The sequence below is a fragment of the Anas acuta genome, chromosome W (genome assembly GCF_963932015.1).
Source record: "Anas acuta chromosome W, bAnaAcu1.1, whole genome shotgun sequence".
Classification (NCBI taxonomy): Eukaryota; Metazoa; Chordata; class Aves; order Anseriformes; family Anatidae; genus Anas; species Anas acuta.
Window position 1 is genome coordinate 19893637 of NC_089016.1, and position 27548 is coordinate 19921184.

Genomic DNA, 27548 nt, shown 5'->3' on the forward strand with positions numbered 1-27548 from the left:
TTTGTTTTTTGTTGTTGTTGTTTGTTTGCTTCGCTTTTTTTTTTTTAAGCTTATGCTTCTGTCACTTCACATCTCAGCTCAAATTGTAAAGCACGGGCCATGCATGGTTTCTTCATGGTTGTTTTCTCCCCCTGCATCAATCCATGACAATAAAAAAAGCAGTGGAAGGATGGCCAGACTTCCCCCAACACCCACGTTCTTGTGGTGGACAAGATGAACACAGGGACGAGACGCCAGCCCAACAACAACAAAAAATCGACAAGGGTGGGTAAAGACTTGGCTGGGAAGGTTTTGCACCATTGTTTGGTTGCAGCTAGGTGGGGTTAGCACCACTGGGGAAGGGGTCTCAGCTGGGTGTCACCACCACTGGGGACAGCCGGAGTCAAGGGGAAGGTGGTGCATGAAAAATAGGGGTCTCCTGTCGTGTTATCCAAGAGAAGGAGCCATAACAAATAGCAAGTGGCTTCCCGATCCTCGATCGCATAGGATAATCCTTTCAGAGGTGGGAAACAATTATCATATGCAATCCGCCCCCACCCCCCGCACCCTTCTCTTGTCCTTCTGAGTTATTGGTCATTCACACTTTAAAAAAATATATATATTTATGAAAATACCAAGGCAAAAATCTTTCCATAAGCTATTTCTCAAAACAGGAAAACAAAACAAAACAAAACAAAAAGTTTGCATGAAAAGCAAGCACTCAGAAGGAAATAATAGCAGCAAAGTAGTATAAATGTCGTGAGTCCACTCTGTCTCGAGTCATTGGTTATTAAAAATAACCTCCAACCAGCACGGGCAACTGCTGATAAACTGTCTCGTGTAGCACTGGCCCCAGCCTTTTACAAAGCTGATCTGAACAGTAAATCCGGTCCATGGTTGCTGCATGAACTCATGGTCATTTGGCCTCTGCAAACTGTACGCCTTCTCATAGTCAAAAGCCTTGATGGAAAAACCTGGAAACACTTTGTGCACCAGCAATGTCCTGGAGTCGGGGTTGTCCAGTGTGGCCGACTTGATGAAGATGGGGTAACTGCTGCGGTTGTACACCCACACGCCATCCACTTCCTTAGTGAGCTGGATGCCATACCCGATCTTGCTGCGGACCTTCTGCACCAGCTGGCTTTTGTTGTCCGAGTTGAGCTGTCCGAGGCAGAAACCATTCCCCTGAGGTAGATCATAGAAGATATCCAGGGAGGGCTCTTGGACAGAGTACAGCCGACCCACGCGTATTTTCTCTTCCCAGTATGCTACCACGCACCAGTGTGACTGATCCCCCGGCTCCTGAAGAACTTGGGAATCTAAAGGAGGTGAGAAAAATGGAAGAGGAGAAATTGAGTGCCGCGGGGGTAATATGACCCAAAAGTGATGCAACGCCACGAGGTTGCTTGCCTGCTCTCACTTTCATGATGCTCTCCATGCATGCATCAGCACCCCTAGCAGAGCCACTGCTTCCAAAAGCAATGTGTGACAGCCACAGTTAACCCCACTTACCCACTTTTGGGTGTTTGCTGTGATGCTTCAGCACCTGGTTCTGGTGGGAGACAAGGGCCCAAAGCACCAGCTCCCCCTCCTCAAAAGCAGCTCAAGGCACCAGCAGCACCCTCAGCGCTTCCGTCCCTTGCCCAAACCCTAGGCGGGACTGCCGGGGCCGAGCAACACCCTTCCTGCTTCGGCCAGCTGCATCTGGCAGGACCAAGTGCCCTAAAAACCTTTATTTGCACCCAACAGACACACTTTGGAGGTCACCCCAGTGAAACAGGGGGTCCAGGGCTAGGCTGCCCCACTTGGTGGGGCTCTTTCAGGTGATGAATGCCCAGGCCAGGCCCTCAGCTGAAGGCAAGACGCGGGAAGCGCAGGCAGACGGCAGCTTGCAGTGGCAGGGTGGAGACCGGAAGCCTTGCGTTTGTTGATAAAAACGGTCACAGAAACCCACAAAAGCAGCGCCGAAGTGAGTTCCCTTAACCTGTTTTTTCAACTCCTTCTCTGCCTAACCCTGTGTGAGCAGTGAGGGTACGGCACGGGAGGGAGAGGAGAAAAACAGGGTGGGGGGGCTGAGAAATGTGAAAACCCCCTTTCCCTGATGGAGTATCTGTACCAGCCCAGTGCAATTCCTCCCAGCCTTCACAGGCATATTAAGACCTGGGAACTATTAATCTCTATAATTGTATTTTAAAAAATAATAATAATAGAAAAATCCAGCCTGGACTGCAGGTTGGTGAGCAGGGGGCAGCACCCAGAGGCCTCCCCAGCCAAGCACCGTGAGGCCCCGCAGTGCCGCCTGAGCCCCCCGCCTTATTTTCTGTATTTTTCTGTACTTTTTTTGCTATTAATAAACCTGCTTCTGCAGCACAGGCATTTTCCTCCAGCCTCCCGTTTAAAGCACGGCACTGTACTCTTAAAAAAACCAACAACCTCCAGATGCACACTTTTAATTTCCTCATTTCTATGCCATCAAGGAAAATATTTCTGCAGTTGCTGGAGGCAGCTATTAAAACTGGGCCTGAGCGCACCCGTCTGGCAACAGGAGGGTCGCTCGGCCACCAGCCCCCAGAGCCAGCAAGGCCGGGGGTCCCTGGGAGGATAGCCTCACAGTGCATCATGCCACAGGGTCGAGGTGTGCCACCGTTTGTCCATCCACTTCTCCTTGCCAGTGCCTCCCAGGACTTCTGTTTCCTCTAACTCAATCCTGCTGAAGCCTGGCACCGCTGGGGAAAAGGGACGAGCGAGGGAATGGGTGGCCCGGCTTGGGTTACTTCGGCCCTAAGTGAACGGGGTGCCAGCACCCCTCTTCCCTCCACTGACAGAGGATGCCCCAAGAGGGTGTTTATCAAGAAACACCCCTGGGACTGCGTTTCCCATGGAAAACAAAACAAAACAAAACAAAACAAAACAAAACAAAAAACAATTTGAGGGTAACCCAGGTGCCTGCTGGGTTGCCGCCCCCCCCCCCCCCCCCAGCCTTGCCGCACCCTCCCTGCCAGCGGGAGTTTTGCCCAAGTAAAGAAACGAGCTTGGTTGACAGCAGAAAAAAAGTTAATTGTTAAAAAAGCGGCTGGCCCTGAGCCCTGGTCCCAGAGGCAAGCTGGGGGCAGCCACGGGAGCCTCCCGCTGGAGAAGCATCAGGCACCGCGCTGCTCGGGCAGGGGGGCAAAACTGCTGTTTGCGTACATGCGCAGAGAAAGGAGTGGATTTGTTTTTTTTTCTGAAGATGGTTTAACTAGCTGTTTGTTTAAAGAGCTAGTGAAAGTAAAGCTAGGTTCTAAAAAAAAAAAAAGCACAACCTAAGCAACCAACCCACCTAATCAGAGCTTGCCATCAATGCCTAGAGCCTGCAGGTCTTTCTGCTTTACAGCAGTTGAGGGAATTTTGCAGCAACAGCCATTGAACCCTGTTGAAATTCCTGTAAGTTTTTATTTATTTTCTTTAACATTAAAGCATCCCTTTGTGGGAGGGGGGGCAAAAAAGCTTTTTTCACCTCCTCATGTTTGTTCTTGCATTAGTGAAGACCACTTAGCAAGTAGCTCATTGCAACTTATAAAGTGTTATTTAATTGCCAGTGTGTTAAAAAAAAAAAGGCAAAAAGAAAAAGAAAACTGCCTTGGCTATGAATGAACAGACCTTTATGGAGGGCTGGAAGCTCATGAATGAATCCCACTAGGGTTTTCAATGACATGGGGTGACCAGACCTCAAGGACAAGTCTTAGGTAATCCGTGATTTTTTAAACGAGCCAGTGCCAGTGCACAGTATAAATATGCCAGTGTCTTCTGTTTGCAAGATTTGGCTGTTGACTGGATGTCTAGTCAAAAAGCCATTAGAATATATGGGTTGAGCCTGGATAAACAGGGTCAGGCCTCCCTGCCAGCCTGGTGAGCCAGCCACCACCGAAGACGCTTTTCACAATTGTTGGGATTCACAATTGTTGGGACCCAGGCGGAGTTCCCCCACTCCTCCCATTTTGGCATCAGCAGGGAGTATGGGTGGGAAAAGCCAGTGGCATTGCCTGGGCAGCAGAGGCAGGAGAAGTTGTAGGAGAGAAGGAAAAAGTGCCGCAGGCATGCTTCCGGCAGAGATGGAAATTTTTTCCCCAAAAGGCTCCGCTTTATGGCAACACCCACAGGCTGGGCTAGGCACAGAAATGAAGCAAAATGCTCCCAAAAGTCCCAAAACGTCCCATCAGGGTCATCTCATGGTCCCATGCCACCTCCCGCAGAAAGCCCTGCTGCAAACTTGTACAAATCCCCAGATCCTGGGAAATTTGGGGCCACATCTCCCGCAGCATGTCCTCATGGGCCACCTGCTACCACTGCCAGCGTGCCATGCACCAGATGAACTAGGGCCACTGTGTGAGTCAGTACATAAATGGCTCAGAAACACTTTGGGATTCTAGTTTTGAGTTAAAAGCATCGTTTTTATGAACTCCTTGGAGCAAACACATCCCTTTCTAAATGCCTGGAAAAGTCCCAGCAAGCTGTGAGCACTCCCATATACCAGCAATGATAATGCTTAATGCTAGAAACATGCGCACCATTATTTTCTTATTAAGCACCCCTCCATTTGCTGCTATCGTTAGTTTATTATTATTTCTATGGTTTGCAAGGCAGCCTGCCTAGTGGCCCCATCAGGATTAAGGGCCCCCCAGTGCATTGTGCAAACTTATTGTAAACAAAAAATAAATAACTGAAAATAAAGCCAGCCTCTGCCCACAGGAATTTGGAGAATTAGTCATATTGATCACTTGTAGTCGCATCTACAGAGAACCAATGGCCGAAGCAGAGAACGTTTCTGCATGGAGGGATGAAATCAAAGCAACAGTGTGGCACCCCAAACTTTTGGGGGCAACATTTCTCAGCAGTTTGGTGCCGGTGTCTTTGAAGAAGATTTTGTTGACTCAGCACCACATTCCCATGGAAAACCACATTTTTTTCTCATTTCTTCTACCAAGCCAGATGACACCCTCTGAACTTTCCAGAAGGGCCATCCTGACTTCTACCAGCCCATCCCAGGGGAAGGAAACATTGTTCCACGAAGGCATCCTTTCCAACAAAGCTCCTTTGCAACATGCAAACCAGTTTGACAGACTGTGAGGTTTCCCACCACCTGCCTTGACCCTTGCAATTGTCAAGTCCTGCCCAAAACTTCTCAATTAAAGGCCAGAGCCAGGGTTTCTCTCGCTTTGGCACCATGGAGGAAAGTGGATGAGGGAGACTGACTACACAGAGGGACCTGAGTGCCCCAGGAAGAGCCCCATGCTTGTTTTTTTCAAGCCACGGCAGCAGACTCCCACCTCACATCACAGCTGCGCTGGAAGCAGCAAGGAATTTGTGAAGCGGCTTTGCTCCTCGACACATCAACAGCTTTGGGATGATGAAACCATGTCATCTGCATCTGTACTTTTTCTTTCAGAGTTCTGACAGTTTTATGAGGGGACCAGGAAGAAAAAGTTCTTTTTCATTCAGGAACTGAGCCATTTCAGCTAATTTCAGGAGAGGTTTCTGTCTGATTTTTTTTTTAAAGGCCATTTTGTATTGAAAAAAAATACACTGAACATAATTTTTGGTTTAAAAATGTGCATCGGCCCTCTCCATCCCTCCTGTTCATTGCTAGATGTTTTCATGTTTTCCAGTCCATCTATCCAGCCCTTAATACCCTCTGAGCTGTTATTAGGAGTGCCAGAAGCTGTTGCAAAAGCCGAGCCCTGCAGAAGACAGAGACCAAGCACTCGCTGCTGCTCACAGCTTTTGCCTGGCAGTGGAGGAGAGGAAGGAGCGGGTCCTCCTTTCTATCTCCCCCAAAAGTTGTGTACTTCTTCGAGGTTCTGCCCAGAGGCAGCAACACAGTGGCCAGCAAAGCCTCTCACGGGTTTTCAGGTCTCAGCCTTGTCCTGGTGCGACTTCATAAACATCAGGGGGGAGGTGGGAAGGGGATCTTTTGTTTTTCTTTGTTTTGTTATAGCTAAAGGTTTTCCTGTTATCAACCGACTTCTAAGGAAAACAGCAAGTTGAGCACACACTGCACTATCTTACCCTCCCTGGACTACTCCCATTTTATCCAGTCAGGAGCTATCTAGATCGTCACTGGAATCTGTGACAGGAACAGCTCTTAGCTGAAAATGGGAATACAACAGGCGCTCCTGATTAGATTTTTAAATGCCTGTAATTGGATCTTTTATCAGTGATATTAGGACTATAAGTAAATTAAATTATCCAACTGCAGAAGTGTTTTAACCAGAGATTTACGTGTCTTGATTCTTTTTAACAGCAGCTTCGCCCTGCAGGGTCTCCCGGTGCTCTTCCTAAGCTTCCCACCATCACACGTCTTCCCCTCCTTTATTCCTCTGGAAGGCCTGGGCTGGGATTTCCCACCCAACCTCACCATGCCATCACCTCCCCTGGCAAGGCCATGAAGGGCTCCTCTTTTGGGTACCCTCGCAGAGCCATTCACAGTGGTGACCCTGCACCCATGACCGACAACCCAGTGCGAATAGGCAGAGGCGGTGGATAAACTAAAGTAAGCGTGCACCGAGTGCTGGAGAACAGATGAAACAAAGGCCCTTCCTCCTTTATTTGTCAGCACGCTCGGAGGGCATCTGTGCTTAAAAAAAAAAAAAGGCTGGACTGCTGTCAGCACAATGTGTTGTCTGGTCGGGGCCAAGGCTGAGACCAAGCTCAGCGCATCTCACGCCCATAATCTCTCTTGGCTGACCTTAAGCGGCATTTGTGAGCGTGGGACAGAGCCGTGTCCCCCATCTTTTGCTACTCACTGAGATGGAAGAGATGGAGACAGAGAAAAGGCAGTCACTGCCTGCAAGATCTTTTCCCACACACCGAAAAGCAGACAGTAAATCCTGCGGAAAAGGTTCAAGACTTTTATAGTTCACATACAAATTCACTACATGCAGCACCATGAGCCAGATGCAAATGTACTTGCTGCAATTAATTGATTATAGTCTCCCCTCTTATGAGCAAATACACTTTAAAAAATGCCAGGAATGGTTCATGTTGGCTCTGCACAGGTTTTTGCATGCTCTTCTGTGTTTTCTTGAGAGTCTCTCAGACCAGCTTGGGGCACTGCAGTTGCAATTTTGCCCCTCATGCCACTGTAAGTACCTTTTTGCAGGATCTCAGGAAAAACACATGACTGAACTATTATTTGAGAAGGGACCAGGAATTGCATCAAGGTGAGGAGAACAGTGAGCATGATGTGCAACCACAGAGCTAATCAAAGGGAAGATAAACAGGCATGAAACAGGGAAATGTCACCTCCCTTCTAATCTCCTGGGTAATTCACAGGGTCCTTGGGTGGGGGAACAAAGAAACAAACAAACAAAAAAACAAGTCCAGAAAAACCCTTCAAAGCCAGATTTCCAGGTATGCCTTGCAAAAGCAAAGAAAAATCAAAATTAAAGGACATACTCTACTGTAGAAAAGGGTCTTTGTGCCTTTACTGGAGCTTGTGGGCAGCCTGAAGACACCGCCCACGGGAATGCTTGCCCCAAACCTTTTATATCTCACTGTACACCAGGGCGAGACAGCCCTGGCTTCCTCACTCCCCTGCTTTTGATGACTCGGATGATTTCTGAAAGGCTAATTTAGGGGATCATCAGGTGCTCAACTCCTGTTGTTTGCAGAGAAAATAACCCCCCCAGGGATGCGCCCACCCAAGCCACCTGCAGGGTGGCCCCCAGGGATGTGCACCCTGCCTCAACACTTGCTTAGGGAGCCCTTAATCTGTGGATTATTGACACGATAGACCATAACATCTCTTTAGGAGCCATTACAGCCCATCATGTCAGTAGGTATTTAGAGTCCTTAATCTGCGGATCGACAGGCTAGACCTTAAATTTGTGTCTATGTCTAATTAGGCAGTTTCTTATTACTCAACCTATACAGTAACCATGCTGGCCAAAAAGCCTTAAAATTATTTCTTTAATTCATTAGCAAGTTGCCCACCCAATCACTTAAATGTCTCCTTGATCCTCAAAAGTCAACCTTGAGTAAAAATTGATGTCCTGAGTTTTCCTCAAAAACTTTACTTTGGCACCAACAGCAACATGAAATCTCCCTGCCTGGAAAAAGAAAATCTCTATTCTCTTGGTGAAACCCCAACTTTCTATTCCATCACAAGCCATCTTCACTGCCTGGGGAAGGATGGAAGGCCTTTGCAATCAGTTCATTCATTTTTCTAAGGGCTGGTGTCTAGAAGCCGAGTCGCTGTGAACAGATTTGAAGTCTTTTGAGTCTGATGGGGACGCAGGGGATAAAATTTGGCAGAAGCCACCATGGGAAGAAGTCTGGGATTGTAATGATGTTTGATGTTTGTAACCAGGGCTTTGGTTAAGACCCATTTAGCAGTGACTGATGCAGCTCTCCCCTGCATTAACAGGAGTGCTTTGCTCGGTCCAGGCATCCTCTGGGGACCCAAGCAGAAATTCCCATCACCTCCAGCAGGGCTGCAAAACCCCTTGTGAAATCAGCACCAAAATGAGGTGGGTTTGGATGACGAGAAGAGGAAATAGCAGGTCACCAAGGACATCATCTATGGTTTCCAGCCCAGCATGGTGGCACCTTGGGCCAGCCTTCTCCTGGGGTGCCCGACCTGGCACCCAGCCCAAAACCGTGGGGCTTAATTCATGGATGGGGCACAAGAGCAAACTGAGGAAAGGTTTGCTACGAAGCCCCGAGGGTGGGCAGCGGTGTGGCAGAAGGAAGGCAGGGCTGGGAGGGCAGCCAAGGTGTGAGGAGTACAGGGTGATTCACAGCCAGGTGGGGACGTGCACAGGGCAGTGAGGAGCAGGGACAGGAAAGAAAGAACTGAAGTGAAACTGCCGGGTTCATGGAGTCCACCAAACCAGAAATTTTATTCACAAACATCTTATTAGTCATTGCTACTGTCTAATTACGGTGATTAATCAATTACCACGGCTAAAAATTACCCGAGAAAAGAAGAACCTTTATTGTGCCCACTTTCTTTAAAAGCCAGCAAGGCTGCAGCCACCGGTCTGTCTGCTGCAGCTACAAGGGGGAAAAAAAATACACATGCACACACCAAAAATGCCTGCCTGCCTGTCTCCAACGGTTAGAGAGGAGCCAGGTGACTCCAGTTTCCTCTGTACCAGGCTTTGGGCCTCATCAGCCATGCAAATTATAGAGTACCGTGCTGTCTGAAGGCTGAATTTCGACTCAGCTCAGAGAAAAGCCTTAGAGGAAGGGTGGGGATGAAGAAGCCAGCCAAATCCATTCATAATATTTACAGTAAATGGGCCTCTTTGCTGTTGTTTAGTATACAGTCAGTCTAATTATTTTTGAAGTTTTAATTTAAAGAACTTTCTTTATCTGCCTCTCCTTCTGCACCCCTCAAAGGTGTGGGAAACTTTTTTCTTTTTTCAGAAAGCAGCAAAATGGGAATCCCTCCCCCTGCGCCTCACCAAGCCCTGCCCGCAATGGGGTGGGAAGAAGGAGGCCTTCCAGGGGGACAGGGGAGACCCCTCCAGGGGTGGAGGGAAATATCCTGGGGGATTTTAAGACCAAAAAGAAAAGAGAAATCCTGCCCGACATGCGGGAGCCAGGTGGGCTGTGCACTGTGGTTAAGCACGAGGGCGCAGATGCTGCACATGGAGCCCCCCCAAGTCCTAATGCAAACCCCTCCCAGACACCTTTTTTACCACACATGTCCCCACTGCTCTCCTCCCAGGTGGCAGGGACACTTCCCTGGAGGAGCAGCTTGCTCCTGGATGCTCTCACGTGTCCCTGCGCCCTGTCTGCATGCATTTCATACAAGTCTGCGTGATCCTATTTTAAGGACAATCAGGGAGGTTTCAGGAGATTTCAGAGGCTACTCTTGAACACGCAGGAAACCCCAGCAAGCCTTAGCGGTGCCATGCACCCACCAAGTGACTCAGGGCTGGTCCTGGCCCCAGATGGCCGTGGTGATTAACAAATGCCTCCCTGCCTGGCTTCCAGCAGGGCACACCCTTTCTCCACCTCAACCCACCCCAGAGCTGAACCAGAAACCTTCTGAGAAGGAGGAACCAGCACACAAAGGGCTCCCGAGTTACAACCACGCAAAGCAGACCCAAGGCTGAGCTTGACAAAATCCCCTCTCCAGTGACAGCAACCTGCCCATCACCCTCTCAGCGTGGGGATAAATCACCACCACTGCCACCAAAGCCATCAGAGGCCACCAGGTCCTGCAAGCTGCGGGGTCATGGCCCTCCCGAACACAGCCCTCACAGCTCAGTTTTGAGAGATGAAGACCTTGAAAGGCTTTTGCAATTCAAAATAAAAGTGCAGCTCAACCAATAAGACAGTTGCTGCTGTCTGGTCCTGGTGATGCCCCGGCAAGCAGGGATGCAGCCTCCGGGAAAGCCACGGCTCTCCACATTTTATTCTCCCTACTGACAACATGTAGCTATGCGGGTTACATGTTAAAGGGCTTGTAAAGGCCTTAATAAAAACTGATGCATACTAAGCTAGTATTTCCAAACTGATACCTAATACCTAGATGTGTGTTACAATTTTTTCCTAAGTGCGTTCTGTGCACACGCACACAGGGCATCACTGCCACTGTCATTTCCATAATGAAAAAAATCCACTCCTTGCAGCACACTGAACTGTAATTCTCCCCAAAGTTATTGCAAGACCAAAACCAGACATACCAGACATTTCCCTAAAAAAAAAAAAAAAAAAAAAAAAAAGACCACCACCCATCCCGTGCAGAGCTCTTTCCTGGAGGGCAGGGAAAGGCTTCTTGCAGGGATGTAAAACATGGAAAAGCATGGCTGGAACAAAAGTGCTTTTCATGCCCGACGTGCCCCCCATGGCCCCACTCCATAACAATTATGAAAATTGTTTAGTTGGGATGGCATTTGGAGCATTTACTGCATTCCTGCCAATAAATTCCATTCCTGGATCTGATGGAAAATGTGCCCCCTCTCCCCTCCCCTCCCCTCCCCTCCCCTCCCCTCCCCTCCCCTCCCCTCCCCTCCTTCATTCCTTCTGTCTTTCTTTACAACCTAATACCCTGTCAACTTGGGGCCAGGGCCTACTTAGGGGGAAAAAAAAACAACCAGCACTGGACTGGAGACAGCATGCAGACTGAAAAAGTTAATCATTACTTCTGCCTGTCTTCATAATCTAATCACACCTATTCCTAAGAGCATGCGGCAAAGCCCACTCGTATGCAGGGGCTGGGTTGCCGTGGACAGGACAGACGGATGGCACCATCCCCCCTGGCCGGTGCCCCCTGGGCAGGGTGCAAGCCAAGCGCTCAAGGGCTGGTGAAGGGCGCTTGGACGGAGTTCACAAGCGAGGAGCTGCCTCGTCACACACACACCCCTCCCCTTGCCTCTCGCTTTGCTCTGGATTAATAATGCTGAACAGTTATAGAGAATATTACGTTCATTAAGTAATTAACCCTCACGGTGCTCCGGCAGAGCTGGCACCACTATTTCGCAGATGGAGCGCCAGGACCATCGGAAGTTTCAGTGCTTTGCCCTGAGCTATAAAGCAAGCAACACCCAGGTGAAAAGCTCCAAAAAGCTGCTTGCTCCTGGAGGAGGTGGCTTCGTCCAGCAGCGTGGTGGCACAGGGGACACTTGAGGCAGCATCCTCACCAGCCCAGAAGCCCTGCTTTGCTGCCACGAATCGGTGCATCTCCCCCAGCCCAAAATGCTTGCTTTCTGCCCCCAAAATCACCTCGCTGCGCCATCCCAGGTGACACCAGCCTGGTGACACCCACGACACATTTTCCACGCTCACTCTGCGGGGCTGTGACAGAGAACAGAAAAACCGCAGGCCTCTCTGTGCTGAGATTTATGAGTTTGTTCCTTATAACGAGCTAAAAAGTCTCAGCCTGGCTTCCAAAGAAAATGAATTCATCAGTTCAAACACAGCGATGTAACTTCAGGCTCCTGACTCCTTTTCCAAATAAAAATGCTGTTACTCGATTCCCATGCCGCCGCTCGCAGTACAGCTTTATGGGGTTATTTACCTGCTTGGCCCGGGGAGGCGCGGGGTGCCCTAACTCATCCGTGGGGCTCCCAGCAGCTGTACCGGGCGGCCGAGCTGCACCCCACCTCGCCCCCCACTTTCTCAGTGCCCCGCAGCGGGGCTGCCTTTTTCCTTCCTCCTGCAGGCCCCTTTGCAGATAGCTGCGGCACCTCCCCGCGCTGCCAACCTCACAGCAGACATCAAAGCGCGGGCGGCCTGGGCAGGAGCTCCCCCTCGGTGGCAGAGCCCAGGAATTTTTAGTATCTCTAAGCCAGAGCCATCGGTTTCATCACCACGAGTCACCGGGGCCAGAGCCAACTCCACCGGTTGTAAAAGCAGAGGATGTTTGAACTTTCACCACCTCCCCAGTACCTGGGTTTCTCAGCTGTAAATCAGCCCGTTTTGGAGGTTAAGGAGCACCTGAGCAGGAGGGGATGGCGGGGATGGGCGTGGTGGCGGCACTGTTGGGGTGTGGGGCAGCTCTGCCCCACGGAGCCACGCTGCCGCAACGCTCGTCGCTGCGAGCCAGCGCTTATTTAATCAGCATTGGCAGCTCTACAAACAAAATCTATTCAAAAAGAAAATTACCATTCATAGACTCCTGCTCGCTTATTATGTACACATATATGTACATACTTGCCACAATACTCCAAAGGCTTAGCAGCTGGAGCGCTCCTGAGTGAGTAGCTTAATGCAGAAATCTGCCTGCCCACCTGCCCCATAGGAAGGAAAAGCCCTGGAAAGCCGCGTGGGCATGCTGGGGGCCAGTGATTTACACTAAAAAGTGAGGGAGAGGCAACTGAGCCTTCAGTCGCCAAAACCCAGCACGGATGCCCTGCTCTGTCCTTGAGGATGAGGAAGGGCACGGTCACGATGGTGGCTGTGGGCATACACAGTGGCAAGCAGAAACCAGGAGAGGAGACTGAGGAGGAATGGGGGGAAATGGGCAAGAAATGAGCCATGGTCAGTCTCTGCGCACCACTGGGGACAGGAGCCCCAAGGGAGGGAGCCGCGCTCCAGCCCTGCACCCGGGGACACCTCCAGCATCCTGCAAACCTCGCGGGGCTTTGGCAGCCCTGAAAGAGCCCAGGGCACAGCAGGAGCCAGGGAACAGGGACAGCAGTTGGAGCTGCGACACTTTTTGTGTAACGAGGTTAAAAGGGTAGAGAAGGGCTGAGCCAGCCCTTACAGAGCTGCTCTTTTTTTTTTTTTTTTTTTTTTTTTTTTCCAAGCTAAAACCAGGATAATGACACTGGGTGGGGAACAATTTTGAGGGCTGAGCAGCCAAATCAAAATTAGTCTCCAAGCCAAAAGCTTCCTAGGCTTCACAGTTTGGGGAAGGAAGCTGAGAAAAGTCATGAAAAGATTCTTCAGTAAGTCAAGAAGCGCAGCCGAGTGTAACATTCAGGCAAAGGTGACCCTGCTATGAAAATATTTTTCAACATAATAAAAATAAAATAAAGCACTCGAACTGCCTCCCTCTGAAAGGTGGGCCCCACAAGATTGGGGGGGGCTCTCCTTTTCTTCTCTTTCTCCTCCTCCCCTGGCACTTTCTTCCCCTTCACTAAACTACATTTTCTTGTATTTCTTTTTTTTTTTTCTTCTTTTTTTTTCTTGGCTCTTTCCTCATAAAAGACTGATGTAATTTCCTGTCTTGTCCCAATGTTTCCTGTTAATTAACAGGGTGAAAGTTATCACCACAGATTTAAAAGGCTACCCAAAAAAAAGGTTAAAAAAATAAAAATAAAAGCAACGGGAGAGAACGGCTGGCCATGAGCAATGCATCCTGGGGCGCACTTCATCACCTTCTTTCTCCATTCCTCAACCAGGGACCACCTGCACGTCCCCCGGGATGCAGGACCAGGAGGAGCAGCTTTTGTGTGGGTCTGGAGCACAGAGAGAAGCCCCAGCCTTCCCTGGGCAAGGATGCACCACTCCTTTCTTGCCAAAAAAATAAAATAAAATAAAATAAAATAAAATAAAATAAAATAAAATAAAATAAAATAAAATAAAATAAAATAAAATAAAATAAAATAAAATAAATAATCAGTGGAGAAAGTGGCAGCCTGGCTGCCAGTACCAAGGTCACCCACCGCCCCCCAGCCTGATGGGCAGCACCGCTTTCCCAACACGCCCAGCACGCTGTTTTTATTAAAAGTTTAAAACAAAACAAAACAAAAAAAAAAAAAAACAAGAAAAAATAAAAAAAAAGGCTAACCACAAGGCCTCACAACATCCTGTGTGACACTGAGCACCTTCCCGTTCTGCTGGTCCCCGCACCACCCAGGATGGGGCCGCGCTGCTTGTACCACCCTGTTCCTCAAGAGCGGTGGGACACAGCACTGCACTGGTGGCACGTGGCCCATCCTCAGCCAGGTGCAGGCAAAACGAAGGGATTTTGGCAAAAAGCAAGGGCGGGGGGGTCAACTTGAACTCGCCTTTCTTTGCATTCCACCACTAAAACAGAGAGTGTGCATCAGCAATTAATAATATCTTGGCGCTGAAAATAAACTGGAAAGGAAGCTACTTTGTGACAGTAGGCAGGTGGCCAGGCTGCAGCGTTGGTCATTCAATCCTGCTGGGGACAGTGGTGGGCCTGGCACTGACCCACGCCTGGCCTCATATGGTACCCACCGAGCACAGCCATCGGCTCACCTGCCTCCTGCATGGCTCGGGGGGGCTGGTGCATCCCATATTCCCCGTATTTGTCCCCCCCCAGACAGTGCACACCACATTTTCCCCCCCGCCACAATGCTCTAATGCTGGTGCTCGTGGGCTCCGTATTTAGAAACAGCATCATGCTGTGTCCCCCCATCCCCACACCGGGTAAATGCATGTGGTTAATGTTACTTGTTCCTATAGTGTAACTGATACCCGATCACAGACAGTGTAGATGGAAAAGATTCAGGCCCTGTCTCTGCCAGCTCAGGACTGCTCCCGTACGAGTGTTTTTGTCCTGTCCCTAGTTTTAAATGTCCCTAATGATCGGGTTTCCGGCACTTATTGGTACATTTTATTTTACAAGCAGATAGTGATTTGGATTGCTCTCTGGCAAACACGCAGGCACACTCCTCCCTGGCATCAAGCTTCCAAATTCACCTTTCTACTCCCATTCCTGCCCTCAAAAGCCCCAGGTTGCAGGAGAAAACCCAGTGGCCCAAAAGCCAGCTGCCTGAAACTGAAATGAGCTGCAAACCCCTTCGGTGCGGTGATGATGAGCAAGGTAACAGGCAGCGACCTTCCCCAGACACCACGCAGATATCGCTCATGGTGGGATTTCTTTTGCATTTTATTGCTGACTACTCCCAAGGCACCATTTGGTTGGAAAAATCCCATGGCGCCGACGCAAATGGATCAAGCAGGGATCGCTGCTGGGAAGGGGGATGGAATGACATGGGCTGAGTGTTCCTGCCATCGCTTGTCTTTTAACCCCTCCTGGGAAGACATCTAGGGGAGCACCGAAACTCCTCCCTGGGCCCTGGAGCAGTTCAAAGCAACTACTCAACAGGTCCCACTCTCTTTTGGGCAGCCCCCAGGGTGAGAGCCCACTTCAAAAGCCCACAGGAGGCAAGGGGCTGAGAGCTGTGGGGCTGGTGCCAAGCACCAGTTCCCCCCTCCCTGCGCCTCTGGCCCGGCTGTGCTCTGCCACGGGTCAGATGATGTGCAAGGCAGCCGCAAGGCTCCTAGTCTGGCAGGCAGCCTGCTCCACTCCAGAGGCTCCAGCGCTGTCATCCATGCGTTAACCCCTGATAACCTTGTCCTTCGGAGGATGGGGATGTGCTTTTTGGGGAGCTGCTCCAGACACAGTGGCTCACACTGCTTACAAAGTGCTCCGCAGCAAGGCTCGGAAGGAAAGGGTGCAATGGCATGAGGCATTGGAAGCAACCAAAAAAAATTAAAGGGCCGTATACTCAAAAATAAAACCAGAATAAGTGACTTGAAAAAAAAAATCCCAAGCAATTGTTTATCCCTGGAACAAATATACAATCCTAGCTACACAGGAAGATGTCTCAATTTCAGATTATAATAGGATGCCAATTTGTAAATAAAGGCATTTCGCAGGAGGTTATAAGCTCTGTACTACAGGGAGGTGGAAGAGGGGTTGGGAATGGGAAAGCACAGCCAGGGTTGGGAACGGGAAAGCACAGACATGGCTGGGCCAGAGAAGCCACTTGGGATCCTGCTTGCGGTGGGGGGAGTGGAGGGACCCGTTTGCGAATAGCTGCGGGTTTAGGCAAGGTGCTTCTCCCCGGCGAGCAGATACCAGCGGGGATCAGAGGCATAGTGAAACATTCCAGGCCTGCCATAATGAAATGTCACTCAGCCCCACGCAGTGCCTCTGCAGCAAAGCTGAATCAAACCTGAAGGAAAGCGGCCCATTAGACCCGGCACGGTCCGTTCCCAGGTGAGCACCGCTGGTGCCTCTCCAGCCTCCAACCAACTTTCCAGGTCTTTCCCTATCTTTCCGGCACACTCCTTGAGCGGAGGAGGTGGGAGGGAGAGGTTGAGGCTGCACTCACCCAGCCTCAAGCCACGGCAGGCTTGGGCTGGCGCCCACCCAGCACTATCATGCGACGTCTGCTGGCTGCAGGAGGCTCTGGGCGAGTCAACAGGTGCTGCCAAGTGCAGGCTGAAGGCTGGGTAAACTCTTGCCTTTGGTATTTTATAAATAACCCCAAATTAAAAAAAAAAAAAAAAGCGGTTGAGGTGGCAAGGATACAAGCCAGCTCATCTTGCTTTCTCTGCATCACAGCCTAGACTGCTTGGAGAGCTTCTTTTTGCTGGCAGATCTAACACCATTCAGCTGTCCTGAAGGAGATCTGCCTTCTCACCTACCATGGGCACCACAACCCTGCACCGGCCAACATCCACCAGCAGGGCTGGAAGAGGGAGATGTCCATGTCCAGGACAGGTGGATGCCGTGTCCACATCCCATGGAGACCCAGCACCACCCCACCACCAGCCAGTGCTGTCAGATGGCTCCTGGAGCAGAGCTGCTCCATGGGTTGTACCCATTGCACAACTGGACACCCCTGGGCTCTCTGAGCGCGGCTTTGCTTGTTTGAAAGCACGGTCATAACCAAACACATCTGCTGGGAACAGGTCAGCTCAGAACACAGGAAAAAACACACTCTGTCTCCTATTTAGAGACATTATTTTTATCTCCAATGGGATATTTTTTTCTCTGTACTTCGACCGTGTCCGATACAAAGGACCTGGGCTGGTAGCACCTGAACACAACCACCTCAGTGGGCAACACCCTGGCTTACCCACACAGTGACCACCGATAACAATAAAGAGAGCTATGTGGTAGTAAGGTGGAGAACACGGGCTGGAGGATGGGACAGATGGGGAGAGACAGCAGAGGTGCCCTGAGAAGAGGTGAGGGGAATGGCACAAGGTCAAGGATGAGCTGACGCTGCATTAATATGCAGCCAAGCTGCATGCAGGCTCCATGGGCTTCTCTGCTCTGATTTTGACCTCTGGAACAAACCTCATCCCCACTCTTCTTTTTTTTTTTTTCCCCTGTTTATAAGTAAGCCGGCTAGGTCACAGAGGTGTCGTGTGGCTGGGTCCCCATCCCTCACACTCTGCCCCCTTCCACACACTGTCACTGATTACGTCAAAGCACAACTCCACTACATGGGAGGTCACCCCAAGTATTTTGGGGATGCCCGTCCCTTTGTGGGGGACTCCCTGTGACTGCATTTTGACTTTAGGCTTCCCCCCTTTTTTTTTTTCACAGAGGCAGGGCAGGAGCAGCTCAGCTTGGTGGTTGTGCAGGGGAAACACTTGCAGATGCCGCTCTCCGTCCATCGCCCTGGCCATGCCATGCTGTGCCATGCCACGTGCCCTCCCACCTCCTTTTGCTTCTGCTCTCCCAGCACCTCTGGTATTCATCAATGAAACTGCCTTTGGCCTCCAGGAGAAAGCAGTCCTGCTGGCAGCCAGACCCGCGGCTCCCTTCATCAAAGGATCCTCGCTTCAGTTCCCTTCTTCATGCTCCTCTGACATTGCCCTCATCTTCTCAAAGCCCCATGCAGTTTTCCTGCCAGAATGGATGTTGACCCCGGGCTGGCCCGCTGCCCAAATTCTCTGTGTTGATAGTGATCTGCCTCACCAAACCTACCCGTCTGCCTTCGAGAAGCTAGGCCAAGCCTACCGGTTCTAAACATGACTACAACACGGGCATCTGCCGCACAAAGCAACCACTCCAGGTGCCCATGGTGCTACAGATCTACACGGCCATCATCCCTCCACCACATCCTCCTCAGCTTCTGAATTGACAGAAATGGGGATCTCATGGCTTTTCTTAAAGCCTTTGTAAGGCAGACTGGAGAATGGGTTTTCCATTAGGCATCTGCGGCCCGTACCTTCCCAAACCCAGATGAGCGCTCATCCTTGAGGTGAAGCACTTCAAGCACACCCTGACTCATTAATGCCCTCTTCACATGCACTCTTCTGCTAACTAAAATATGCTGAGGAAAAAAGAAAAAAAAAAAAAAAAAAAAAAAAAGGAGAAGGTTAGCTTTAGAGAAATGCTGCAAACTGCATTTTATTTTCCTTTCTCAACTGGGTTTCTCCAGTTGGGAATTTTCAGCACTGCACTTCTGTGCATGGAGCGGAGATGCCAGTAAATCAGACCAAATTCAAAACAAATGCTCTTTCATGTGGAAGCATTCGGCTTTGTTTCATAGCTTGTGTAGCTAACCATATCCCTCCATGAGTCAACTCTCCTATCAGCTTCTCATTAAATTAAATGGCTACAATTACATTTGTGGAGGAAAAAGAGTGGTTAATGATTGTAAAAGTTTCTGTTTCCAGGCTTTTTTGGGGGGAAACCTTTGATAACCAAGAGAAGAAAAATAAATCCAATCACATGAAATAAAAAAAAAAAAAATGCCCTAGGAGGGGGGCATTTCTTTTGAGGGCAGGGGGGTCTCTGTTCATGAAGCTCCTTGGAGCAGCCCCCGGCCCCAAGGCACAGCGCTGGAGCTCCCTTCCCACCGCCCTTCAGAGCAAGCCAACTGATTTCCTGCAGCCCAGGCCCCCACCTCCCTCCTTCCCTTCAGGAGCAGAGCAGACAGACAAGATGTTATCAATAGCCTGAACCTTTCAGAAAGCCCCCTTTTAAAAGCGAGTACTTCCTCTGCTTATTTCATGTGGTATCCTGTGGTATCCTGAACTCTCTCCTCCCCTCTGCAATGGGCATATTTCAAGAGGAAAAAAAAATAAATCTAACAACATCCTTATTGAGTTGTTTTGCTCCTTGTCTCCTTTCTTTTTTCCAGTCCCTTTTTTCTTCCCTGCCTTCCCTAAAGCTAGAGGCTCCAATGGCAAAAAAAGGAAAACCCAACATCCCACAATGCTAAAAAAAAAAAAGTGCAGCAACAAGTTGCTCCATTCCCTCTCCCCCTCCCTTTGATTAATTCTCATTAGGGCCTTTGAACAAACACTATGCTCCCCTCTCAAATAACAGACAAGGTATATATTAAACCAAAAGAAAAACAAACAAGGCTCACTTAAAGACATCCACACCAAATGCAATTCCTGGAGAGAGAGAAAGACATGCAGACCTGTGTGCACACACGGCTGCCGATGACATATTTCTGAAATTCCAGTCTCAGGGCAATGAGCTGCATAACTGCTCCACAAACCATAAATCAGGGAGACATGCCAACAAAGAGAGCACCTTCCAACATCAGTGAGTACATGCAGGTATGTGGTTTCAGACACTCAGTGAGCATGCACAGCTGTTTTCATCCTGGCAGCACCAATGCGTAGAGCCCAGCCTCAGGACTGGCCTGGCCGGGGAGGGAGAAGGGCTGGTGGAGGCTTTGCACCTTGGAAAAACCCAAGGAGGGGTGGGGAAGCCACCCTCCGAACCCCGATCCCATGATGGCTGAAGGAGGTGGGAAGTGGGAAAACGAGGGAAATGCAGCACCCTCTTTAAAAGCTGAGCCTCACGCACAAAACTTTGGGTGCCGGTTACCCCAACCAGCAAAGCCTGAAGCAGTGCCCAGGCACAGCTCTTGTCCCAGGGATGAGATAGCAGTGCTACTGCTGCCAACCAGGCCAAACAGCTCGACACCAACCCCTTCTGCAAGGGACACCCACACCTGCTCCGATAAACCATGCATCCGACCAAACTGACAGCCAACATCATTCAACCTTCCCCGACACACCTCTTCCTGCCTTGCTCCGAAATTAATGGAGTGCAAGGCTGGAGTTCAAAGGAAATACAGGCTTTTGGGAAGGGACAGCTTCGCCTGGGATTTCAACACATCCTCTGCAAGAGAAGCTGCTACTGAAACGAAATCCAACTCCCCCTTTGAGCATGCCTTTCTCAGTGACTTGCATTCCTGAACCCCCCCACACCCATTCTCAGCCAGGTGGGACCCTCAGCTGAGGAGACCCAAAGGGGCGCAGTGGAGAGACCCATGGGCAGAAGTATGGTTAATGAGAGGCGTCTTACCTGAAAGCCCCCCAGGGGCTAGACAATTAGTTCCCCCTGTTTCAATGGAGGAAGGCACAGAGTCTGGACAATCTGCTGCAGCAGAGGGAAAGAAGAAGAAATCAGTATACGTGCACTTCTTTGCAGGCTCCCAGCACCGCCATGAGTGGAACACACATTCCAAAGCGTTTAACAGGAAGTGATTACTAATTGTCTGCAGAGACACGGTAGTTCATCAAGATGCATCCACCCTAAGTCATCGCCTCAGTCAAGGCTCTGTGCTGCACTTAATCACCAGCCCAGGCTGATTATAGACTGGCAAAAATTACAGACTGGCTGCCACCTCTCCATCCAAGTAACCAGGTAATGAAATCAAGGCTGTCCTCCTTAGGACAGAGCTGACAGAGATCCCAAAATGCTTAAATTGCAGCTTTATGCACCTAATGCAGTCAACACCTGTACTCACCAGAACGAGAACTGAAACGGAAAAGTCTCATCACTGCCCTGTTGCCACAAACGATCTAAGCTTGTACTGCCCCATTTCAGTTTTTGTCACCACTGGCTGCCACAGACCTCACCCACCGCTGGCCACCCCTGGGAGCACAGTGTGCACCCATGGGGCCCACCCCTCCAACCACCGACCAAAGGGACAAGGTAAGATTACCCGTCCCGTCTGCAGTTTACCATGGCATATGAGAAGCTTTTGGGTTCAGGGTTTAGGCCTCTCCATCCTGAGCCACCCAAGCATCTGCTTCCCCTGCTACAGGTGGTGAAAGCCAGAAGCCACCACTGGTCCCCTGCTCATACAGGCAAACTCCAGCTTTTTGGTCACTACTGCATGCAACATGAACTCAGGGGCACGCTGTGCCTGAGCGGAGATGAAGGCAAGAGGAAAAATCCATAAAATTCACACAACCCCCAGGTCCTTGGCAGGCTGCACTAAAACACAGCTGGTTCCAGCCTCGCACTCTTCCAATCACCCACATTAGCCAAGGGCTCTTGCTAGTAAGAGGTACTCAAGCTTGTGTTATTTTCAGCACTGAAGGGGTTGCTGTATCGGAGGTTTACACAAGCCTACTGCTTGTGAATCTTCTCCCCCAATTCCCTTACCGCAATATAAAACCATCACGGAGATGTCCAATTATTCCTGGTGGCTACCAGCCCAACCCTGCAAGGTGCTGACTGTTTCCTGGAAATTGCCAAACCTCTGATTCCCATGAAAATCAATGCCACAGGTGGGCATTTGGCTCTGCAAGCAAAACCTCAGTAGGTTTCCTGCCCTTGGATGCTCCAGCACCACCATGACAGCATGTGAGCACCAGCCCAGCCCAAGCCCCTCCAAAGCTGCCCACAGGATGCCGTGGATGGCTGTGCAGCAGAACCATCACTGAGCCAGGCTCAGCAAGGCCATGAGTGGGCTACAGACACAGCCCCTTGCAGCTCCTGTCCCACTTAACAGTGGGTCAGAATATCTGTTTGAACTATTTGAGGGCACCACTGTCCCTCTTGCTTCCAACACAGCCACAGGCAGCATCCCCTGCAGGGGCATGGGGACACTGAGCTGTTATGTGCCTCCAGAAGCTCAGCTTCACCCTGTGGGCTCAGCCGCTGTCACCAGCCCCTGGGGACATCCCAGGTAAGGAACAAGCAAAGTCCTTACCTACAGCTTCTCCTCAATGAACGTATCCAAGCGAGCTGGCCCACACCTACAGCCTGCCCGCAGGTAACACGTCTGTCGAGAGCAGACCTTTGTGCTCTGTGCAAAGTCAGGGAATGAGGATCACAGAACAGTTTGAGTTGGAAGGGACCTTTAAGGATCATCTAGTCCAACCCCAAAAGCATATGAACATCAAATCAACACAGAAGCCAAGGAGGCATTTCACTAGCTGCAGCAGACCCCAGCACCCTGCTTTCCTCAGGCAAATGGCACAGCCTCCCCAGCACCCTGCCACCAGAAGATGTTTGCAATAATTTCACCAAGCACACTAGTTACCACTGCCAGACTCCGTGCTGGCACAGGTACGGCTGTTCACATGAAGCACTTATAAGACGGCACTAGGCACCTAAATATTTTTATTACCACTATCTGGTTTGATAGAAAAATATAAGTTTCCTACTGTGTGCACATCCCCAGCTCCATTGGCACTGTCATTTTTTCCTAAGTCGCCCAAGTTAAGTGGAGGCACTGCTCCTACCCAAGGTCCCTGGGGTGGACCGGCATCTGAAGACACACGCATCGGGTTGGTGAAGGACTTTGCTCCGTCTCACCGCCAGCTACCATCCCTCCCAGCCGTGGCTAGCATTACTGAATGTACAGGTGGGAAACACCAGTCACACAGCACTGCCTGCCCTGCCATGGGGATGGCAGGGATGCTCAGACATGGAACCCTCCCCTGACTCGGTACGGGCTGCAGAGGAAGCGCATGGAAAGCCTTAGCTTGTGTAAGTCACCTGCACTGACAGACCGAGAGGCTCCAGCAGTGCCTGCCGTGGCCCTGCGTGCCCTGGTAGTCAGAGTTCGACTGCCAAATGGATTTGTCTTTCAAAAAGGAAAAAAAGGAGGACTTTTTGGTGAGTAACCCAGTTGTTTCTGCGTTTCCGATTGGCAGCATTAATCACTTCCTATTGGCTGATCTGAATAACTTTTCCTTTCGAAATGGCACATTCATGTTCTGTGGCTTTTCTGTTTACACACATTTTGCTACCTTATGTCAACACTTGCTAATGAATAAATATATCACTCCACTAACTGAAAATGAGGTCCTGGCAAAGGCAGATTGGATGTTTAAACCCTGATAATAGATTTATCCTAACATCTTTACAGGAAGCTGAAGGCAGTCATTAACCCTTATCTCCTGCAGCTCTTTCTGCAGACATCCTCTAACCATCTGCAGAGCAGTTTGCGTCCCATGCCGGGATCATCGCTGGGGAGAAACAAGGGCAATAAAGGAAGAAATCTAAACACCTCATGCTTTGGGGTGAGCACCCCCTTGTCCAGCCACCATGCAGGTGAAATAATGACAATTTTGCCCAAACCCATCAATCTTTGAGACCCAGCAGGGCCTCATTGCTTGTCACGGAACAACCCTTCTGCAACCCAGCAGCAAGCACCACATGCTTGGGATGCTCAGCCTCCTCCCGATACCCTCGTTCATTCACCAGCCTTTATCTTGTGTTTTTTTCACACTGAGGCAAAATATTTCATGCTTTGCAACCCAATCATTTGTTAAACAGCATTGCTTATTTCCACATGGCATAGAGAGGCTTGTTATTGTTTCTAAGAGTTTGCAGAGGGGAAAAGCCTACAGCGTTACAACGTCCTGCCTCACTGTGCTCCAAGGGAGCACTGGGAAGGATGGGACCCCACCATGGTACCCCAAACATCCAAAGGCACTCCAACTTTGGGGTTCTTTTCCTTCCTTTTCTAAGAACCAACTGAGGGCAGCCTGAAAATGAAAAGACTGACTCCACCGAGGCAGTCCCATGGGACTTGTCCAGACTCCAGCAGCAGCCAGTCCTGAGAAACTGCAGAGCAAGACCCAGAGCTGGTCTGCAGAAACACATCTGTCTTTGACTCCCTGCCCTGCTGTCCCTCAGCTGCCAGGCGTGACAGAGGGGCACCGTCCCAAAGACAATGCGCTCCAGATCTGCTAATCCCTGGGGAGACAGCAGCTGCCTCTCCCTGGCTTCACCCCACTTCCAACTCTCCCCACCTCCCCTCCTGCCCTGTGCCAGCCCTATTTATCTAAGACTGGCGAGCTCATTGCCAACCGAGAGTTTATGCAGACAACCACAAAAGACCTGGTGCTAGCCTCAAACGGGCTTCTCCCCTGGCACCCTGACATTCAGTTACAATCAACAGGCACGCAGAATGGTGCTAAAGAAAATACTAATTTTTTGACACACACACACACCCCCCTTCCTAATTTTCTCAGCCTGACAACATGGGATTAGGCTCCCTTAAAACACGGCAAGATTCCTGCCAAGCCCAGTTGTCAGGTCTCATTTGGGCTCCCAGCTGTCAAAGAGCTGCTTGCACGAACTGCACCGTCTCCCAAAATCCTACAAAATCTGGACAGACACAGGAGCGAGCTGCACAACTGCCATTACCAGTGCAAACCACCTGTGGCTGGGCATGACACCCATGGGCCTGCTGACTGGGAGAAGCCGGCAGCAACCCCAGCCTCGCGTTTTTCCTGTCACAGCCTTCCCAAACCACTCGCTCCCGAGGCCAGCCCAAAGGCCTGAGCCACTCCACAATCCCTCCTCGAGTTTCCTGGCAGAGTTGTAAAATCAGACTTTGTGCAACGCCTCTCTTAGACAAATTATACCTCAATTCTTCCGGGGGGGATCGGAAGGCACCCCAGCACCCAAGCAGCCCAAAAGCAAAATGCATCAGTGTAACAAAGCCATTTTCCCTGAGAAAGGGCTGTTCTCCCTTTTTATCTGAAGGCAGCAGCCTGCATTTAAAAAGGTCCACTTACCCGTTGGTTTGAGAAAATCCATTGGATATCTGGAGTAGGGTGGAGGGGGAGACTCTGGAATTAGAAAAGTACAGAGAAAAATAAAGGCAGAGCCATGAGAAAGAAAAAAAAAAAAAAAAGAAAGATGGGAACTTATGATAACAGTGGCATTCTTTTAGCAAAACTGTTTGTTTTAGCTCTGGGGGTTGGAGGCAGGGCAGCGAGGCGGTGATTGCCTTGATATTTAGCTGTCAGATAAACAAAAGGGGCCGTCTGGCGCCAGTCTCCCTGCTATCTGCCGCTCGGGCTGTCTGATCGGGGCCTCCTTGGCTCGTCGGAGCCGCAGCAGCGCCGGGGCCGGCCGGCTGCGCCAGGCGGCCCCTAATCCCCCGGCACCGCGCGGGGCGGCGGGCAGGCAGCGCCGGGGGAGTCCCCGCCCCCTCCCCAAATCCGAAAAAAAAAAAAAAAAGAAAGAAAAAGAAAATGCCGAGTTGCCCAGTTAGTTAGTTGTGTGTTTTTTTTTGTTTTTTTGTTTGTTTGTTTGTTTGTTTTTGTTTTTAGAGGGGGTGTTTGGGCAGGGAGGGCGTGTGGCTGCATCGTTGTCCACATTCCTGTCCCCAACTCCATCCCCATCCCTATTCCTATCCTATCCCTATACCCTGTCCCCATCCCTATACTATTCCTATACCGATCCCCATCGTTGACCACATTCCCTACCACATCCCAATCCCCATCCCTGTCTCCATCCCCATCCCCTTCTCCATCCCCATCCCATCCTCACCCCCATCCCCATCCTATCCCAATCCCCATCTCCATCCCACCCCATCCCGTCCCGCACCTAGCTCGCAGAGCCGGCTGAGGTGGTGCGGGTTGCAGCAGACGAGCTCGGGGTGCGCCTTGCCGTACGACTCGCAGCAGCACAACCTCTTGACTTCGGAGCAGTGCCGGAGGTCGGGCCAGCGGAACACCTTGCAGAGCAGCACGGGCAGCGGGTACCAGTGCTGGCCCAGCCGCGAGTCGCCCTTGGCGGGCAGCAGCAGACAAGGGGTGCGCGCCCCTCCGCGGGACTCCACGGCGTGCAGCAGCCCCTCCAGCTGCCACTCCTTCAGCCGCTTCAGCACGGCGTGGGTCAGCACCTTCAATTCCGCCTCCGCGGCCGCCCGGCCGCCCCTGCCCGCCTTGCCGGGGCAGCACCCGCGCCCCCCGCCGCCGACATGCGCCCGGCCTTCGGCCGCCCCGCCGGGCTCGCCCGCCTCCTCCTCGCCGCCGGGGGCACGGCTACGCCAGAGCCGCCGGACGAGCAGCGAGCGTTTGGTCCTGAACATGCGGGACGAGAGGAGGGGCCCCCGGCTACAAAACGGGCATGTCGGCCGCCGCGCATGAAGGGGCCGGCAGCCGGGTCGCGGCGGGGGGAAAGCGGCGGCGGCGGCGGGGCCGAGGAGGGCTGTGGCATGCGCCAGGCTCCGAGCTGGCTTCCTCCGCCGCCCGCCGCGAAGGGTGCGAGGAAAAGGGGGCAAAAAGCGGAGGAAGAGCGAGAGAACCAAGAGAGGGGGGAGCCGCCTCTCTGTCTCGCTTCGCCCCCCGGAGAAAAAATGAAAGAGGGCGAAAATGCCGCCTAGAGCGCAGGGCCGCGGCGCATCGCGCGGGGGGAGGCGGGCTGGGCTGACCGGCGCCGCGCAGCCCTGCGAGGCTGCGGAGAGAGACTGGAGCCGCGGGGGATCCTCGGCCTCCCCGGGGCCGCGGCTTCCATCAAGCCGCCAGCTTGGGAAGGGTGGGGGGCGGCAGGGATGCGACGCGGGGCAGAACGAAGGAATTAAAAAGAAAAAAGCGAACCCAAACGGTGGAGATCAAAAAAAAAAATAAAAATTAAAAAAACACACCACCGACCCTAGGATTCGGAATCGATTTAAGCATCGGTCACAAAAGAGAAGAATAAGCGCATCCAGAGTGTTGTATCCCTTTTGAAAGCCCAGGTCGTCCTGATGCAGGGTTTGGGGTTTTCCTCCTTCTTCCCAAAGGTTTTAATCCACACGTACACACAGACTCTTGATCCGGATGCTACGAAAAGAAAGAAAGAAGAAAAAAAACACAAACAAACGTGGGGCTGTGTCCCTCCGGGCGGCGCTGCCCGCCCCCCCGCTCCGCTCCCCTCCACGAGCACCGGGGGGGCCGCTGCCACCCGCCGCCTCCCCCGGCGCCGTGCTTACATGGGGACCCTCTCCGTGCTGCCGACGCGTCTGGCTCTTTTTTTTAATTATTATTTTTTTTCCTTCCTTCCTTCCTTCCTTCCTTCCTTCCTTCCTTCCTTCCTTCCTTCCTTCCTTCCTTCCTTCCTTCCTTCCTTCCTTCCTTCCTTCCTTCCTTCCTTCCTTCCTTCCTTCCTTCCTTCCTTCCTTCCTTCCTTCCTTCCCCTCCCCCTTCTCCTCCTCCTTCTTTTTTTTTCTTTTTTTTTTTTTTTCTTTTTTTTTTTTCCTTTTTTCCTCTTCCCTCCGCTAGCTGCAAAGAGGCGCCCTCCCCGCACCAGCGCCTCCGTCTTCCCTTGCTGCGGGGGGAGCCCAGGCGGAGGCGAGCCAGGAGCGACGGTGACTGCGCGCTCGGCCGCGCCCGTCCCCCCGGTCCCCCCCCTCTGGCGCCTTCGCAGT

General features: G+C 51.2%; 1 protein-coding gene across 4 annotated transcripts; it reads right to left on the minus strand.

Annotated features, from left to right (window-relative positions):
* On the minus strand, positions 1-27548 carry SMAD7 (SMAD family member 7). 4 transcript variants are annotated; one of them, XM_068665276.1, is made up of 5 exons: positions 27428-27548; positions 25745-26964; positions 24928-24981; positions 20465-20539; positions 1-1298 (listed from the first exon to the last, which is right to left on the minus strand). In XM_068665276.1, the coding sequence occupies exons 2-5, from the start codon at positions 26229-26231 to the stop codon at positions 760-762; spliced, it is 1155 nt and encodes a 384-aa protein (XP_068521377.1). In that variant the 5' UTR covers positions 26232-26964; positions 27428-27548; the 3' UTR covers positions 1-759. The 4 variants fall into 4 exon arrangements, with proteins under 4 accessions (XP_068521377.1, XP_068521378.1, XP_068521376.1 ...); XM_068665277.1 differs by lacking the exon at positions 27428-27548 and adding an exon at positions 27114-27317 and having other exon boundaries at positions 20465-20536; XM_068665275.1 differs by lacking the exon at positions 27428-27548 and adding an exon at positions 27114-27314.